This window comes from Trematomus bernacchii, unplaced genomic scaffold (assembly GCF_902827165.1).
Source record: "Trematomus bernacchii unplaced genomic scaffold, fTreBer1.1, whole genome shotgun sequence".
NCBI classification, from domain to species: Eukaryota; Metazoa; Chordata; class Actinopteri; order Perciformes; family Nototheniidae; genus Trematomus; species Trematomus bernacchii.
In genome coordinates this window covers 9,646,097-9,665,898 of record NW_022987828.1, presented here as the reverse complement: position 1 = coordinate 9,665,898, position 19,802 = coordinate 9,646,097, and the positions used below count along the sequence as shown (strand labels likewise).

The following is a 19,802-nucleotide window of genomic DNA, read 5'->3' as shown; positions in this document are numbered from 1 at the left end:
GGGAACACGACAAAGAACAAAACTTACAGACCGGAACAGGCAGGTGACATGGACAAGCAGACGAGCATAGACGAGGCAGGGAACATGGACATGAAGAGACGGACAGGGTATCATAGACATTAAGAGAAGACGAACAGACATGGAACACAGCAGGGGAAGACAGACTAAATACACAGAAGGGTAATCACAGGACAAGACACAGCTGGGCAGTGTGAGGCAGAACACAAGGGCAACAGGTGAACACAATCAGACAATCAGACACCAGGGAAACTAACGAAAGGGAAGGCAAACACAGGGAGTAGGACCAGACAAGACACAAGGAGGAAACATTTCAAAATAAAAGGTGGAAAATGAAACATAAATCCAAAACCATGACAGAAGGAGTATCTGAACAATCTGAAAAGCACTAGTAAACATTTTTACTCAACTAATTTTGTATTTGCTCTTGTTGCAGGAATTCACAGCATAACTACAGTCAGTAAAGTGTCAGTCAGAGCTCGAGGTATTCGATCACTGTCCCATGTCTCTATGAGTCAAAGTACAGCAACCATGTGAAATATTGTGTAAGGACATCTTTGGGAATTCTGTTCTTATGAAGTTTAAAACAAACAACCAAGCAGTTCAGGAAAGTTTTCGATCTCTGATGACAAACAGCAAAGAGTCTTCACTGTGACTATAAATGACCTGACTGATAAGGACACTGAATATTACTGGTGTGCTGTGAGAGATTAAAGAGTGGAGCAGATCTCAAAGAGTATTTCCACCTGTCAGTCACTGGAGGTAAGAGCCCAATTACGCCTTTTCAAATCTTTTGTGAAATATCAACACTTTAATATTACAATTACCTAATTTTCTCAAATAATGTATTCACCAGATGTAAATATATGCCAAACATATTTTGAAAACATCAGCAGCATGATACTAAACCACGCTGCTCACGAGTTTCAATGAATGATGTTCTCCATTAAGGTACACCCAGTCTCTACGTGGATCAGCAAGAGATGACAGGATTTAAAGGAGATAACATAAACATCAAGTGTCACTGTCAAAACTCTGGAGAAAGGAAGTGGTGCAGGCTCGGCGGCTCCTGTGTGACAAAATCTGGATCAATAGATGGAACAAGAGTCAACATCAGTGCACTCAGCCCTGGTGTTCTCACTGTGACTCTGAGCGGACTGAGGACAGAGAGCAGCGGCTGGTATGTGTGCGTTAAAGGAGACTTACAGATGCCGGTGCACATAACTGTTACTGAGAAACCCACCACTAGTAAGTACTAAAAGTCATTCTGAAATTATAGATATTTGTCAGGTAAATTGAGAATTTTCTATTTCTATTTTCAAAAAATAATGACCGTATATTTACAGTTTCAGCCACAAGCCAAATAACCACCTTGACACCCACCTCCAAACCTGTGAATTACACCTATAGTACTGCAGCACAAAGACTTCCTTCCACTGTTGAGGTTGAGCAGCAAAGGTGAGAAGCCTTATACATTTTATTGAAACTAACATTTTTTGGACTGTTAGCAACTGTCATTTGAATTGTGTTTTCTTTTATTTATTTATTTCTGCTGCAGTGTTTCAGTAAACTTGATGGTCTTTATCATCCCGTTGGGCTCGCTGATCTTCATTGTAACGGTTTGCCTCGTTCATCGCTTTAATGATCAAAAGACACAGTAAGTCTATGCCGAAATTATAATTGTTTGTAAAACATCAATATATTAACGATCATGCAGACTATTTGTGTGTTATTGTAAGTAAAAATAGTTTATAATTGATTCACTTTTAGAGCAGACCAAAGGAGATTCTTCCACAATAATGGTGAGATATGATCATTCATTTCCCAATACATTTTGTTATGTTATCATAGCCATTTTTCTAATAAACACTGCAGTAATTCAAAATAATATAAAACTTTACTTTATTTTGAATTTGCAGCTGCAGGAGTTCAATATATCTCTGGGAAAAAGCATTGATACTTATCACATATATCTTGATAATTACTAAGAGTGTTTTTCCTAACAAGACAATAGGTCAGAAACACAGAAATACGTTAAATAAATAAACCAATTAAAGCTTTTGGTTCATATTCATCGTTCATGTTCTGTTCTCTGCTCCTTCAGGGTAAAGAGGAAGTAACATACAGTATTGTTAAGCAAAGGAGAAAGACTTCAGGCCAGGTAAGACAGTCACTGTGTGAAAATTACGGCCGCTAAATATTTTTATTTTTATTTCAAAACAAGACCATCCACAGAATTAACACAGTATATGTGTTTTTATTATACAATTAGGTTTTATTAAACTCTTATGGTGATTCCACTGATCCTCTGTTTGCCCTAAAAAAGGAGAATAGTTATGAAATGTTTCCTGATTTAAAAAAAGTGTTCATGTTGATGGTTTGCAGCTTCATCGCGCTGAAGAGGAAGTAACATACAGCGATGTTAAACAAAGACAACCTACAGACAAGGTGACCCTTGACCCCAAAAGGCCCAACTTGTATTCCATCATAAATATAAAAAGTGAAATGTTTCAAGTGATCTCATCATGGCCGCCTCTTCTTCCTTCCACAGTGGTCGGATGCTAATAGAGATGTGTATGTGATGTACTCTGATGTGATGTACTCTGATGTGGTTACAGAGCATCAAACTGGACAAAAGGTACATTTTAAGGGATTCAAACCCAGACCTTAACTTTTTCTAACATTCTTTCCCCACATTTCACCATGAAAGCTAATAGCCCTCAGCCTCAGTTGTCTCTGTGATAGTGCTATTTGGCAACTTTTTAGCATGTTAGCAGGTAAACATTCCTGATAAACATTTGTAATTTTGCTTTCTCATTGTGCACATTGTTAGCATCTGGCTCAGAGCTCCATGTAAAACCTGACAGAGCTGTTAGTAAGGTATGAGTTGATCGTAGCTTTGATATTTCCTCCCTCATGCTATTCTTTTCTTCACTTATGCAACAGATTCAAGCGGAAGAACATGATGTAACATACAGCAGGTTGGCTTAGCACCAGAAAAACCTGTGAATGTAACCCCTACCCTACATCTATAGCCATCACTGGAGTCTTTTTTTAGACAATTTGCAACTTGCTGTCATTTGTTTTTTCTTTCTTTTTGAAGGTATTCTTCTCCACACTGCTGCAAAACATTTCAAACAAGTACTGACATGGGCGTAACAAGCATCTTAAAGTCAACAAGCTAACAAAACCCATCTTATGAATCTTCTTAAGCTCAATAGGGGTTTCCCAAAGGCATTGACAAAAGAACTCTTAAAAATGACCAAAAGTCAGAAGCTGCAGGAGGAACCAAAACATTTGATATCTAAATATATACTTTTATCGTGATGTTTGTTGTCTGATTTTTGATGTAAAATGAATAATTATATGTAAATGACAAAGAAGTAATAAAAACTGTTCAAACACAATAAATCACTAATGGATCGGCCTGTTTCTGTTGTCATCCCCATCGTCTTCGTATCTCTTCTGGCTGAAACATCACTTCTCTAATCACATTGATGCAGTGTTCATGTCATCTCTCCACTTTTTTATATACTGTATGGTGCGTGCTTTACACACACTTAAAAAAAGTTTGCATTTATTTCTAATGCATTGTTTTAAGAAATGAACATGTTTCAGTCCTTAATCCTAAAGTGCTGGTCTTCTGTTTAAAAACATGTGTATCCACCGGACCTTACCCTACATTCTACAGTAAAGTATATTGTGGCTCAGCACCGACAAAACATTGAAATGATGTCTGTCTGTTAATCTCGTATCTCTCTGTTAGCAGAAAGCTTTGTTTGGTCGTGCTGTAACTTCTTTCTTCTCCTTTTTCATCTGTTGTCATCTCACCTTTTTTTGAACCCTCCCCTGCATACAAAAACAACAACATTGATAACTTTTATGTTTTTCAACTGTATTACTTACATGTTATTCACACTTTAATTAATTAGTTCTTACTTCCATCTTTAAGATGTTTAGAAACTCATATTTAACCTTAATTAGTTTGATATGCTAACACTTTTTATACTTTAACATGTCATATATGACATGTTCTGGAATGACTATAAATGATGACAGTTGACTTTACTGTACAGTACAATCACTTTTATTTAGCTTTTCGAGCAACAAAATTGTATAATGTAACTGAAAACAGCCAAATGTATCGTCTCATCTGTGGTTCCTCAAACAGGGTTTGTGTTACTCCGTCAGACACCCTCTTTGTTAAACCATAAGGCTATAACACCACAGATATGTAAAGAATAAACAGGGCGATTGTGTGAAGTCGTTTAAGGGCACTGGTTAGCTTGGTGTCACACATATATAGCTTGAAAAGGACTTGGACTTTATCTGTTTTTGAGGCTTACTGCCCATAAAAAGTACCCATAATACCTATTGTTTCTCTCCGTATCTTTGGAAATTACTATTATCTATGTCTGATTTCAATTGTTAAAATGACAGGTACTTGATATTTCCGTTACTCAACCCACTTGGGTTAAACAAATGTTTTTAATGTTTTTAATCATTTCATGTTATTACTGTCATGCTTTAAATAAATTAACACAATTCAGTCCATAAACCTGAAATGCTGGTTTTTTCTTTTGAATTGTTGTGTTCATGTTTTCTACATCGAAGCTATTACTGTATGTAAGAGTAGGGTACTCCCCAACTGCACTAATAATGATATATATATATTACACAATTAACCTATGAAACGCAACTTCCTTATAGGAGGGACCCATATTTGAACTGGTGCATTTTATATTTAGGAACAAAGGAAGTAGAGCATCAGTTCGTACATGTTGTTTGGTCCGCTCACACTCTGACATGGCTGTTCATCTCGGCTTCCTTCTCATTTTGACCGGACTCACAGGTCAGTGACAGAATAATTGTATCATTGTGAATATTTTATTGTATGCTTCACATGGTAATGTCAGAAGGTAACATGGATAATTATTATTGAATGGCTTTTAAAATGTTGGGTTTGCTCTTGTTGCAGGAATTCACAGCATAACTACAGTCAGTAAAGTGTCAGTGAGAGCTGGAGGTTCGATCCACTATCCCATGTCTGTATGAGTCAAAGTACACAAAGCATGTGAAATACTTGTGTAAAGGATCTACTTGGATCTCCTGCTCTTCCGTGATTAAAACAAACCAACGAAATTCAAGAAAGTTTTCCATCTCTGATGACAAAAAACAAAGAGTCTTCACTGTGACTATAAATGATCTGACTGGAGAGGACACTGATTATTACTGGTGTGTTGTGGAGATTAAAGGACCCGATCTCAAAGAGTATTTCCACCTGTCAGTCACTGGAGGTAAGAGCCCAATTCCCCCTTTTCAAATATTTTGTGAAATATCAACACTTTAATATTACAATTACCTCATTTTCTCAAATAACGTATTCACCAGATATAAATATATGCCAAACATATTTGAAACATGAGCAGCATGTACTAACCACGCTGCTCACGAGTTTAAATGAATGATGTTCTCCATCAAGGTACACCCAGTCTCTACGTGGATCAGCAAGAGATTACAGGATTTAAAGGAGATAACATAAACATCAAGTGTCACTGTCAAAACTCTGGAGAAAGGAAGTGGTGCAGGCTCGGCGGCTCCTGTGTGACACGGTCTGGATCAATAGATGGAACAAGAGTCGAGATCAGTGCACGCAAGAATGGTGTTTTCACTGTGACTCTGAGCGAACTGAGGACAGAGAGCAGCGGCTGGTATTGGTGCGTTAAAGGAGACTTACAGATGCCAGTGCACATAACTGTTACTGAGAAACCTACAACTAGTAAGTGTTATAAGTAATTCTAAATAAAAAATATAACATTTTTAATATTTGTTGGGTAAACACATTTCTAATTTATTTATTTAATAAAAATGAAATCTTAGCAATTATTAATGTCATTTTACTCTAATAGCTATATCCACATGTCATTACATTCACTTTTGCAGCAACAAGTCCTGCCACCCCTGAGCCTGTGAAGCACACCACTAGTTCTGCAGACCAACCACTTTCCACTGTTGATGGTAAACAGCTAAGGTGAGAGACCTTCTCGTAATCATGCACATTTTGACTGTTTATACAAGTCTGTCATTTGTATTGTGTGTTTTTATTTATTCCTGCTGCAGTGTTTCAGTAATCTTGGAAGCCTTCATCATCCCTTTGAGTTTGCTGATCTTCATTGTTATGGTGGCCATGTTTATCTGGTTTATGTTCAAAAAGCACAGTAAGTCTATGCCGAATTATGCTCAATCAAAATAATAACATTTTTATTATTGTGGGTTAATCATAAATATATTTACTATTAATTCAGGTAACTGTGCATTATTGTCACTAAAAATACTTTTTGTATTGCTTCACTTTTAGGACAGACCAAAGACGAATCCCCAGCCACAATAATTGTAAGACATGATAATTATTTTCCAAATACATTTATTTACAAGAAATTAAATTAATTAATTTCACACTGCAGTAATTCCAGATAGAATACGACTTTAATGTACTGTCCCTTTGAAGCTACAATGAATCACTGTAGACAGCACATTAACACTTATTACATATGATGTATATTGTCATAATTACTAATACCTTACTCTTATTCTTATTCATACTATTTTCTTCTTTCTAAAAGGACAATTGAACATTAGGCTTTTGGTTCATATTTGTCGTTCAAATTCTGTCCTTTGCTCTTTTAACACAGTCTAATGCAGAAGTAACATACAGTACTGTCAAGAAAAAGAGAAAGACAGGTCAGGTAAGACACTGTGTAAAATGATTGGCACAGAACATTACAAATTTGAATACAAAAACTATTTAGAATTAGGTTTTGGGTAAACTCTTATGGTGATTCAAATGATCAGCTGTTTACCCCAAAAAGGAAGAATTGTTAATGTTCAAGTTGATGGTTTGCAGCTTGGTCTCGCTGAAGAGGAAGTAACATACAGCGATGTTAAACACATGAGAAGAGCTTCAGAAAAGGTAACCCTTAAGCAATAAAACCACAACTTGCATTTCACAACAGGATTACAGAAGTAGAAAGATAAGTTCTCTCAGGCAGCATTTATTATTTCATCATAAACATTTGTTTTTATGAAGCAACATCTAAAGTTAAATTGTTAAATTGATCTGATCGTGTCTGTCTCTTCTTTCTTCCACAGTGGTCAGAAGCTAATGGAGATGTGGACGTGATGTACTCCTCTGTGGTCGCTGTAGAACGTCAAACTAAACAAAGGGTACATTTTAATTTTAATGTTGTATTCTATGGTAATAGTGAAGCTTTTACCCCACATTTTGAAGGCAAAATAGAAGCGTGTCTATATATGGGTGGCCATTGTTGTCTGTTCTGTTGGATGGATCATTAAACAATTGAACATTAGGCTGTTGGTTCATATTTGTCGTTCAAATTCTGTCCTTTGCTCTTTTAACACAGTCTAATGCGGAAGTAACATACAGTACTGTCAAGAAAAAGAGAAAGACAGGTCAGGTAAGACACTGTGTAAAATGATTGGCACAGAACATTACACATTTGAATAAAAAAACTAATTAGAATTAGGTTTTGGGTAAACTCTTATGGTGATTCAAATGATCATCTGTTTATTTAATCGTTTATTTGGCAGGGACAATGCACAGTAATGAACACTTAAAACAGTCAAATGTGTTAAGCGTAACAGTGCCAGATTTAGCTTTGAGCTAATTTCCATCCGCAGTCCCTTACATAAAACATTTAAGCAAGAGCAGCATACACACGTATTTACCACAATGTAGCAGCTACGACATATAAAGCGCAAGAAAAGATAAAAGTGCTACATAAAGTGCAAGAGGAGATACCCCTGTGTTAAAGTGCATTTAGCGGTGATTGCACGTCTGGTTGTTTCTTAAACATTCTCTGAGTTGACCTTTAAAACTATTGAGAGTGGGACAATCCCTTTTCTCAGTTGGGAGGCTATTCCACAATGAGCTGCCTTTAATGGAGAGGACATTTTGTCCAAAAGTGGTCAGTCTACGGTGGACTTCACAGTCTCCTCTGGTTTCTGACCTAGTGCAGCGTCCAGTGTCTTTTTTGTGGATGAATTCCCCTAAGGGAGGGGGGGCCAGTCCATGTAAACATTTATAAAAAAAACACATACTTTTAAAAGACTTAAAATTGTCAAAACTCAAGAAATTGTGTTTTTCAAGGATGGTACAGTGGTGGTATGAATTTGGCTTTCTCTCAAACACCTTGATAGCTCTCTTGTACAGCTGTTCTATGGGTTTCAGGTTTGTGGCACAAGCAAACGACCAGTTTGTCAAACAGTATTCAATGTGGGATAGAATCATACAGTGGAGGTATGACTTTGCAGCATTGACAGTTAAAAAAAGGTGTGATTTGTTTAAATGTTGCAAGTTGAATTGAATGGTATTGGATACTTTCTTAATATGTTTCTTAAAAGTCAAGTTCGAGTCCAATATGACTCCAAGATACTTGAAGTGGGGGACTAGTTCTATTTCTGCTCCGTTTAAAAACACATTGGATCCTTTGATTTTGACTGGTCGTTTACTGAACATCATGCATACTGTTTTTTTTTGCATTTAACTGTAAGCAAATGTTGTTCAGCCAGTGTTGATCCTTGTCCCAAAGCATTTGAGAGACAGGATGAGATAATTTCAGTATGTTTCCCCTGTACAAAGATGACCGCATCATCGGCATACATTTGTACATTCAAATCAGGACATACATTAGGCAAGTCATTAATGTACAGAGAAAACAGTAATGGTCCAAGAATGGAACCTTGTTTACCCCAAAAAGGAAGAATTGTTCACGTTCATGTTGATGGTTTGCAGCTTGGTCTCGCTGAAGAGGAAGTAACATACAGCGATGTTAAACACATGAGAAGAGCTTCAGAAAAGGTAACCCTTAACCAATAAAAACACAACTTGCATTTCACAACAGGATTACAGAAGTAGAAAGATAAGTTCTCTCAGGCAGCATTTATTATTTCATCATAAACATTTGTTTTTATGAAGCAAAAACAAAAGTTAAATTGTTAAATTGATGTGATTGTGTCCGTCTCTTCTTTCTTCCACAGTGGTCAGAAGCTAATAGAGATGTGGACGTGATGTACTCCTCTGTGGTCGCTGTAGAACGTCAAACTAAACAAATGGTACATTTTAATTTAAATGTTGTATTCTATGATAATAGTGAAGCTTTTACCCCAAAATAGAAGCGTGTATATATTGATGCCGATTTCTGTCTGTTCTGTTGGATGGATCATTAAACAATTTGGTACAGATGGTCCTGGTGTCCAAATAATGTATCCTTACGAATTTGGTGATCCCTTACATTTTCATATAGCGCCATAATCAGGTCAGAAATGTAGTTTGTTGATAATGACCAAATACTATGAAAGCTAATTTCCATCAGCCTCGGTTATCCTTTTGGATTTGTGCTAGCAAAGGTTGGCATTGATACTGGCTACACTAAGATTATGAACATGGTAAACAGTCCTGCTAAACATTAGTACTTCAGCCTTTTGTTGACATTGTTAGGACAATGTAACGTTAGCATTTAGCTCAAAGCATTGTGTCCAGCCTGTTAGAGCTGTTAGGCAAAAGTCATTTTCATCTTTGATCTTTCCTCCCTAATGTCATTTTTTCTTCACTTATGCAACAGATTCAAGCGGAAGAAGATGATGTAACATACAGCAGGTTGGCTTAGCACCAGAAAACCCTGTGAATGTTACCCCTACCCTACATCTATACCCATCGCTGGAGGCTTGTTTTAGATGACAGTCTTGCAACTTGCCGACATCTGATCTTTGGCTTTGCAGAAACCGCTTTCTTTTTTTCTTTTTTTTTCTCCCCTTCCCCTTTCTTCATATCCTTAAGCTCAAAAGATTTTATGCATTGACAAAAGCTTTCTACACTCGTACACAATGACCAAGCTCCTGAACATGCAGGAGGAACCAAACAAATCTTACAGGTTTTGTTTAATTATGTTTGTTCATTTATGTCTTGTGTTATGTTTTTTTGTTGTTTAATGTTTGATGGAACATGAATGTTTAAAGTACAAAATAAGTCAACTAAAATAAACATGATAATGCAATAAATCACAAGTTGATATTTCAGTTTCTGCCATCCTCCTTGTCTTCTTCTTCTTATATAATGAACTCTTCTGTTTGAAACATCAACTTTCTGATGGCACATGTAGTGTTAATATTATCTCTCCACTTTGTATGCACTGTGCATGTTTGACACATACTTAAAATGGATGTCGTGGTTTACAGTTTTTCTCGATTGCTAACACACATTTATTTTTAAATTGCTCAGTTTCTCAGAACACTAAACACAATTCACAAAACCACACACCCAAAGTGCAAAACACCTAATTTCTCCTGCTAAATGAAGAACTGCACTCAAAACTACATTCAACTTTTGCACCAAATATTACACACTTCATTCATAATACTAGATTGTTTGACCACCCAACTACACACTGCTGAGCATAATCTAAAGCACTTTCATCTTGTATGGGCTATGCTCTGTACATAGAGGTTTCTGCAGAGAAAGATTGCTTGAGTTTACAGAAATACAGTAAATGAAGAAATACAAATGAGTTGTTGACAAAAATCATATTTTATTCAAAAATAACATTGTGCAACATGCATCTCAGCACATAGTTACTATGCTTCGGATCTCTCTAAGTGTGATGGCATTGTTTGCCAAAACCCAGTTTGTAACTGCTGCTTCCTGTGCCTCATTGAACATCCTTAGCCTTCCACCTGCACCTCTTTTTGACAAAGATATAGTGGTTGGTCAGTGTCTGTGTTGCATACAAGTAAGTTTACCACAGTCAATTGTGCAGGATTTTTGTACAGTTATAGTATGCAACATGCCAACAATTCAATTACAGTAATGAAGTAAATACGTTTCACACAACAGATATAAGCACTGATATATCATGAATTATGCAGAGCTACAAACTGGTAACCTGTTTTCAAGTCTAAGTCTCCGGATTACAGAGGCAACAGTAAATCGGCTTAGATTAGGCTGAACCCTCTGTCCAGCCTCTCTCATCGTCACACCATGGTTGATAACATTTCATTTCATTAGAGAGTATTCTTCTTTGTCCACGTCCTCTCCCTCCAGCTCTACCTCTACCTCTCATTCTTCCTCCTCTCACTCTCAGCCCAGCTCTTCCTCTTCCTCTTGCTCTTGCTTCCATGTTGGCTTCCATTGTTGCTGTAAGAAAGTACTCACCTGTGGTCTTTTTATAGTGCTAACATCCTGATTGATTAGCCAACAATTATGCTATCAGGTGTTTGGTCAGGTGGAATGTGTTTCTTGATCATTGGTCCATGTGTGAGGCATTTTGAATATCAGTGTTTTAAACCTGCTAACACGTGACTTTATGTCAGATTCCTGTGTCTTACGTGGAGAAACGTGTGCAGTGGTTTGCGAAAAGTGCCATGTTGATTTGCAAATTGTGTGAAAAGCTGAAAACGTGTTTAGAGTTTTGGAGATTTGAGCCAATGTTTTGCTCTTTGAGTGTCAGTTAAAATAATTGTGCTTTATGTATAATTTGTGTGTGTTAGCAATCGAGAAAAACTGTAATGTTTTAAATAAATGAACAAGGTTCAGTCCATATGCCTGAAGTGCTATTCTTTTGTTTGGAAATGTGGACCTTGTCCCAAAGTCTACAGTAAATGATATTGTAAAAGTGCACTAGAGGCATTGTTATCTAGTGAACTCTAATTCTAATTCCTCTGATCCGGCCTTACAAATAAAGTATCATAAAATGTTTTGCTTGTACTATATTAATAAAGATGACCATGCATTAAATCTCATCAGATCTGGTCGATTACAAATCATTTCTATTTAAAAAAACTTTTGGTTTGAATCTTCCTCTGACTGAAGAGGACGCCACACACAGCAATGTTAGGCATGTGGGGAAAACTAAGCAAATAGCAAGCTATGTAATAAACAATATAAAAAGACACATCAGTATTCTAGCTTGTATTATTTCACTGTACACATTTGTAACTGAATTAAACAAATCCGTTCCATTCATCTGTTTGATGTGTGTAAGATGTCAAGAGTAAGTGTCTAAGAGTGATGTGTGCTCTGTGGTAGCAAAACAAACTGCATAAAGAGTATATATCACAAACTAAACATACATCATTTACTAATTGGGTCTGTCTTACAGATGGAGGAGGAGAAGTAGAGTTATTAAGTGTAGCAAAAAAGGAACTAAAGAATCAGTCTGCCAGTGTTTGGGTTCAAGTGGTTTCCTGCCCATTTGCCAACATGACTGTTCAACTGAGCTTTCTTCTCCTCTTCGCTGGACTAAAAGGTTGGTCACAAGACTCAGGTTTTATTTTTATTTGTATACAGTATGCGTCTATCCAACATGTCAGTTAAAGGAAACCTATCATGCTATATTTAAATGATATATTGTAGGGCCATACCTATATAAGGTATATTTATACGTTTCTGTTTTCAAAATACCAAACAGATCATGCATTTTAGCCATGCCTCATTTCACTCTATGTGCTGTTTGCTGTCTACGGGTCTGATTTTGCTGACCACGCCCCCCTGCAGGAGAGGGGAGACGTGCTCTGATCAGCTGCTGGGCTGTCAGAAGAGGGGGAGAAAAAGAGATCTCCGTGTTTTATTATATAGAGTCGTTATTCATTTGTTTTAAAGCTCAATAAATAACAAAGAAGACCTTTGATCGGCACTTTTCTAATTTTGTCCGGAAGATTTAAACTTTAACGGACATCTTGACCGGCGAAACAAACTGAAACTGAAACTCTGCCGCACGGTCCCCTCGTTCCTTGGAAGAGGCGGAGAGGTGGGTGTTTGTCATCTGCTGGTGGACTAACCGGAGAGAATTACAGTGCTTGCCTCGACGGGGAGGGATTGCATTGCAGCGGGAGCAAACGCTTGCCTCGGGGAGGGAGAAAGAAAGCCACAGCGAGAATAAACAGAAGGGTAACCATGGTAACCAAGTCTTCTTCGCTGCTTTTGTGGCAGACTACAGCGCCACTTACAGGCCTGGCATATGTACTACAGCGTCTCCAGCGCTTTCGAACGGCAATGGCCGTGGCTGTCTCCTCCTGATTGGTGGAGTTGGCCCAATAGCCGTAGCGCTACCGTCCTGACGTCAGGACAGTGTTCAAATCTGGATCAGTTTTTATCAGATCCGTTGCAGCCCCTTTTTTAGAGATTTGGGTATGGAGGAAAATAGAGAGGGTTGTGCTTTCTGACACTTGGTGAGTTCCCTGGAACACCGGGGACACATATTCATGTATAAAAGACGTACAAATGTGCATTTTGCATGATAGGTCCCCTTTAAAGGTGGGGTAGGTAAGTTTGAGAAACCGGCTCGAGATACACTTTTTGTTATATTCCATGGAATGCTCTTAACATCCCGATAGCAATGAATATCTTAAGTGCTTTGACAAAAAATCCATAAAAAAAATTAATCTGTGGAAGCCATAGTACTGTAAAAAGCACGACCAATCATTTTAGCCGGCCCGGCTAAAATAACTGGATGGCCTACCTGCCTGTCAGCCTTCCATCTGTGCACAAACTTATCTCGTGCCCTCATTGGTCATGTGCGCGTTCGTGTGTGTTGGAGGAGGGGCTTTGTAAGGAAGTGGCAGATTTTTTCCGGCTGTGTATTTTCAAATTTTAGCGCACTCGAGTTGGTTTCTCCAAAATTACCTACCCCACCTTTAAGTAAGTTATACCCTCCAGTTAATCTATTATGGCCTTACTGTATGTGGAAAACAACATTATGAACTTCTACAATATGCAGGTCATCTGAAGGAGTATCTGAACAATCTGAAAAAGCACTATAACGTTTTTTACGTGTTCATCTCGGCTTCCTTCTCATTTTGAGCGGACTCACAGGTCAATTACATAAAACGTTTTATATTTGTGAATATTTTATTGTATGCTTCACATGGTAATGTCAGAACTTATGGATAATTATTATTGAATATGACTTTAACATTTGTGTATTTGCTTTTGTTGCAGGAATCCACAGCATAACTACAGTCAGTAAAGTGTCAGTGAGAGCTGGAGGTTCCATCACTATCCCTTGTCTCTATGAGTCAAAGTACAGCAACCATGTGAAATACTTGTGTAAAGGATCTACTTGGGACTTCTGTTCTTATGAAGTTACAACAAACAAACCAAGCAGTTCAGGAAAGTTTTCAATCTCTGATGACAGAAGACAAAGAGTCTTCACTGTGACTATAAATGATCTGACTGAAGAGGACACTGGTTATTACTGGTGTGTTGTGGAGATTGATGATGGAGCAGATCTCAAAGAGTATTTCCACCTGTCAGTCACTGCAGGTAAGAGCCCAATTAAGCCTTTTCAAATATTTTGTGACATATCAACACTTTAATATTACAATTACCTATTTTTTTCAAATAATGTATTCACCCAGTCTCTACGTGGATCAGCAAGAGATTACAGGATTTAAAGGAGATAACATAAACATCAAGTGTCACTGTCAAAACTCTGGAGAAAGGAAGTGGTGCAGGCTCGGCGGCTCCTGTGTGACAAAGTCTGGATCAATAGATGGAACAAGAGTCGAGATCAGTGCACGCAACCCTGGTGTTCTCACTGTGACTCTGAGCGGACTGAGGACAGAGAGCAGCGGCTGGTATCGGTGTGTTAAAGGAGACTTACAGATGCCAGTGCACATAACTCTTACTGAGAAACCGACAACTAGTAAGTGTTATAAGTACATTGAATCTTCAAATGCATCAATCTTTGTGTTGATTTGAGTGAGAATATTAACATTCTATTTTGTCGTGTTACAGGAGTAATAGCTCAGGGTGGGCACACAAGGTCAGGAACCTTTTCATTACATACAGTGTTTGGAGAAAAGTTGCCATTTTATGATAAAAAAAACAATTGTGGGGAAATCTCTATATATGTTTTACTCGCATTACACAATGTACTGTACAATTACTTAGAAAAACTTTATAGGATTTAGTAAAACAGTATAGTGTAATACGCAGTATGACCAGGATGATGAGTACATTTTAGACTATGTTGTTAAACAATCCTGTCATTCTTTAACAATAATCTGGGTGCTTATAATTTCCTGCTGCAGTCCTTATGAACATTTTAAGAACTTTGGTATCCGCGTGGCTGTGGTAATCTTCGTTGTTATGGTGACCGTGTTCATCTGGTGTATATACAAAAGATACCGTAAATATTCAGTAACATTTTCTTTTTAAACAGTTTGTATTAGCAATTTCAGTTTTTTGGGCAATAATTATTTTGAAATAAGGACAAATGTACATTGCTGTTGTCAAAAAAATTAGGAGTCAGTAACAGTTGTTTTTATTCTCTCCCTTTTAGAGCAGATAAAAGTAGAATCATCAGCCACAACGGTAACATATGTGGATTCATTTCCCAATGTGACTGTTCCCTGATAGGCCTTCTGGTTTGGAAGTAAAGAGAAGGTCATGTTACATTGTTTATGTTTACTATGGTTTCATACTGTACATTTCTGTTGTTAAGAAGATACAGTAAAAACGATTTGTTAATTTAATCTAACAACATCTCATCTGTAAATGACGTTCTTTTTTCTCCAACACAGGCTGAAGAGGAAGTAAGATATGTGAGAACATCTTCAGGCAAGGTAACCCTTAACCATTAAAACCATAACTTGTACAGCACAAAATAAGTGCACGAAAGAGCATATAGGTTAATGTATTTTAACTTTCAAAATAATCAACTTTCAAATGTTCAGCTGCTAGTATTGCATAAGTCAAGTTTCTCTTTGATATTTCTTCAGTTAAATCATTTTGTATTCTGTTCTCCAACAGGTTGAAGCAGAAGATGTAACAAACAGCAACATGGCTAGTTCCAGGAAACTTGAGAATATTACCCCTACCCTTGATTCACTGGAACTTCTTTTGTGATGACGTTGTTGCAACTTGCTATCATCTGCTCTTTGGTTTTGCAGAAACCTCTGACTTCTTTTTTTGAGGGTTTGCACCTTCTGCTTTTAGTTATCTCCTCTACACAGCTGCTAAATATATATTTTTTAAAGTACTGACTTGGTCCTAGTTTCCCACGATCACCTTAAATTCAAGAGTCAGGTTTGTTTTTAAAGAATCCATCCAACAAACCTTACTTATGCATTAACAAAAGCTTTCTACACTCTTCAAAAAATGATGTTTCAGAACCAAAAAAAAACTTTATTTTACTATAATGTTTGTTATGTGATGTTTGGTGTAAAATTAATGATATTTAATTTAAAAAAAGAATCATGCAACCAGAATAATTAAACAATTGATCTGCCAGTTGTCTTCCTCCTCCTCTTCTTCTTCTTATTGTCTAATCATCTGCTCCGACTGAAATGTCACTTCCATAATGGCAGTGTTTATAAATTGTCTTTTAATTTTTTTATTTTTTGACACATTCTTTGAGGTTCAATATAGAAGAAAGACATTCACCAATAGGTGACTTGTACATTCAAAAGATTATAAGAACTGCTCTGTTTCTTGTTCAAAATGCTGAAGGTTGATGTCCGCTTTAAGCAGCAGGTTAATTGATGAAAGTTTACATTCTTAAGTTTGCATGTGTCTACACTTTGTTTACTGAAACACAGGTTTTTAAATGGAAAACGTGTTTTTATGTAGACATGTACATAACACCCTATATTTGAAGTTGTATTATTTGTATTTTTAATTGAATATACAATGGCTTAAAGTTTGCAATTACTTGTACTGTAATGTTTTAATTAATAAACATGTTTTAGTCCATGATGGTCTCTTGTTTAAAACACGTAACCTCTGGACCTTCCCCCAAAGTCTACAGTAAATTATACTTTAAAAGTGTACTATGCATAGATATTAGTAAACCTTCATGGTAATTCCTCTGATCGTGTACGCCTAACAAAGGTAGTATTTATAAGAAGTGCTTCATGCTTTTCTATATTCCCAAAGATGTCCACATGGTATCTAATCAGATCTGGTTTACTATACATCTATTTTATAAACAAGAAAAAAACATTTGGCTTGAATCGTTATCAGACTGAAGAGAAAGTAAAATATATAAATGTTAAGCATGTGAGAAAACTGCAGACGAGGTAAACCTAAATAAAATAACATGTATTGTATTATAATATACAAGTACATACAAAACACATACACAAGTGTTATATACCATATACATTTGTAATTAAATTAAGCAAAACTGTTAAATTGAGCTGTGGTGAAACAGCAAACTCTAGTTTATATACAGAATATAAATTATTTAACAATTGTGACTGTCTTACAGGAGGAGGAGGAGGAGGAGGAGGAGGAGGAGGAAGAGGAGGAAGAGGAGGAGGAAGGACATTACATTTGGAGGTAGAGAGGACATCATTGAAATGTATGGGCTCAGAACAGTCTCATAATACACACATGCACACAGAAGGATTCACACTTGTATTTCCGGATCCACACTTGTGTTTTTCAATGCACACACAAATGCCGTTTCATATACATGTAAATAAAATCCAAATACTGAAAAAAGTTTTACATATGTATTTTTGATCCTCACATATTTGTTTACCGTTTAAATCCCCTGAACCTGCAAACACAAACCGCTTTCTTGCATGGATCGCTGTGCATTCGTGTGTGGGTTTTTTGAGACTCCCCTGATGGTGACCCGATTCGTACTTGTAATTTTTTCTATCTATAGCCAATCAGATGTCTCCTTCATTCTAAGCCAATCACATGAGCGGGTCCCCACGAGGGTATGATTTATTGCGTTCATGACACTTACGCATTTTGCGCTGTCCGAGCAGGGTTTCCGCGGACAGAATTTATTTTACCGGACAAATTTGAAACTTACCGGTCATGTTTCAATAATAATAATAATAAGAAGAAGAAGAATTGTGTAGCAGAGTTTCCGTTAGCAGGTAATTACCGGACTATGACTGGATATGGCTAATAACACGGGAGTAAGGATCATCTTTTTTCCTCTCTCCCTCCCTCTCTCCTGACAGCCCGTCATGCAGCTCGCTAAAACTTCACTCGCGTTTATGTCCATATCGATCAGATCCAGCTCTCCTGATCGGCCTTTATAGAGAGCACCGATCAAACTATTAAGAGTGAATATCGGCCGATAATGACCGGCGGGGCTCCCCCCGTTGACAGTTCACTGTCTAGCACTGGCTTCGTAGTGCACTGATCGATTAGGCTAAGCTAACCTGTAGCTGCTCCCTCCACACTCACAACAACTTCATACAGACATAAATAAAGCAGCTGTATTCGCCATACAGGAAACACACATTTAAAACGGTTTTGCCTGCCGTTTTTTGTGTACACAAGCATTCATTAATGGTTCGGAAAGTGGCACTGTACCTTAATAATATAAAGGCTTGTATTTGCATGCATTTCCTGCTCGGAAAGTGGCAATGTACTGAGTGGAAGTGTCCTGAGATTAGCGCCTGCAGGCAGGCTCCATGGACCTGTCAGCTCCGGACAGCGCAAAATGCATACATGAAGCGCTACGTCATGAACGCAAGAAATCTACCCTCGTGGGGGCGCGCTCATGTGATTGGCTTAGAATTGAGGAGACATCTGATTGGCTATAGATAGAACAAATTACAAGTACGAATCGGGTGACCGTCAGGGGAGTCTCAAAAAACCCACACACGAATGCACAGCGATCCATGCACAGAAAGCGGTTTGTGTTTGTAGGTGCAGCGGTTTTAAACGGAGTACAAGTGTGAATCCTTCTGTGTGCATGTGTGTATTATGAGACTGTTCTGAGCCCATAGTAATTGATTGATTTTATACTTTATATTTATTGTTGTTAAGAAGGTATATGGGCTCAGAACAGTCTCATAATACACACATGCACACAGAAGGATTCACACTTGTATTTCATGATCCACACTTGTGTTTGTCAATGCACACACAAATGTGTTCCGTTTCATATACATGTAAATAAAATCCAAATACAGAAAAAAGTTTTACATATGTATTTTTGATCCTCACATATTTGTTTACCGTTTAAAACCTCTGAACCTGCAAACACAACCTGCTTTCTGTGCATGGATCGCTGTGCATTCGTGTGTGGGTTTTTTGAGACTCCCCTGACAGTCACCCGATTCGTACTTGTCATTTTTTCTATCTATAGATTCTAAGCCAATCACATGAGCGCGCCCCCACGAGGGTAGATTGCTTGCGTTCATGACGTAGCGCTTCATGTACGCATTGTGCGCTGTCCGGAGCTGACAGGTCCATGGAGCCTGCCTGCAGGCGCTAATCTCAGGACACTTCCACTCTCAGTACATTGCCACTTTCCGAGCAGGAAATGCACGCAAATACAAGCCTTTATATTATTAAGGTACAGTGCCACTTTCCGAACCATTAATGAATGCTTGTGTACATAAAAACGGCAGGCAAAACCGTTTTAAATGTGTGTTTCCTGTATGGCGAATACAGCTGCTTTATTTATGTTTGTATGAAGTTGTTGTGAGTGTGGAGGGAGCAGCTACAGGTTAGCTTAGCCTAATCGATCAGTGCACTACGAAGCCAGTGCTAGACAGTGAACTGTCAATGGGGGAGCCCCGCCGGTCATTATCGGCCGATATTCACTCTTAATAGTTTGATCGGTGCTCTCTATAAAGGCCGATCAGGAGAGCTGGATCTGATCGATATGGACATAAACGTGAGTGAAGTTTTAGCGAGCTGCATGACAGGCTGTCAGGAGAGAGGGAGGGAGAGAGGAAAAAAGAGATGATCCTTACTCCCGTGTTATTAGCCATATCCGGTCATAGTCCGG

General features: G+C 37.7%; 2 protein-coding genes across 2 annotated transcripts; both read left to right on the top strand.

The window, feature by feature from the left end:
- The first annotated feature begins 4,788 nt into the window (after positions 1-4,788).
- Positions 4,789-10,113, top strand: LOC117499962. Its single transcript, XM_034152677.1, has 13 exons — positions 4,789-4,870; positions 4,997-5,315; positions 5,501-5,797; positions 5,962-6,049; positions 6,139-6,236; positions 6,377-6,411; positions 6,711-6,764; positions 6,923-6,988; positions 7,168-7,242; positions 7,440-7,493; positions 8,831-8,896; positions 9,076-9,150; positions 9,660-10,113. The coding sequence occupies exons 3-13, from the start codon at positions 5,758-5,760 to the stop codon at positions 9,702-9,704; spliced, it is 696 nt and encodes a 231-aa protein (XP_034008568.1). The 5' UTR covers positions 4,789-4,870; positions 4,997-5,315; positions 5,501-5,757; the 3' UTR covers positions 9,705-10,113.
- Positions 10,114-12,082: 1,969 nt separating this feature from the next.
- On the top strand, positions 12,083-15,933 carry LOC117499734 (CMRF35-like molecule 7). Its single transcript, XM_034152319.1, has 8 exons — positions 12,083-12,338; positions 14,030-14,353; positions 14,449-14,469; positions 14,529-14,735; positions 14,828-14,855; positions 15,124-15,221; positions 15,375-15,657; positions 15,845-15,933. Exons 1-7 carry the CDS (start codon positions 12,293-12,295, stop codon positions 15,446-15,448), a joined length of 798 nt encoding a protein of 265 aa, XP_034008210.1. The 5' UTR covers positions 12,083-12,292; the 3' UTR covers positions 15,449-15,657; positions 15,845-15,933.
- Positions 15,934-19,802: the final 3,869 nt, after the last annotated feature.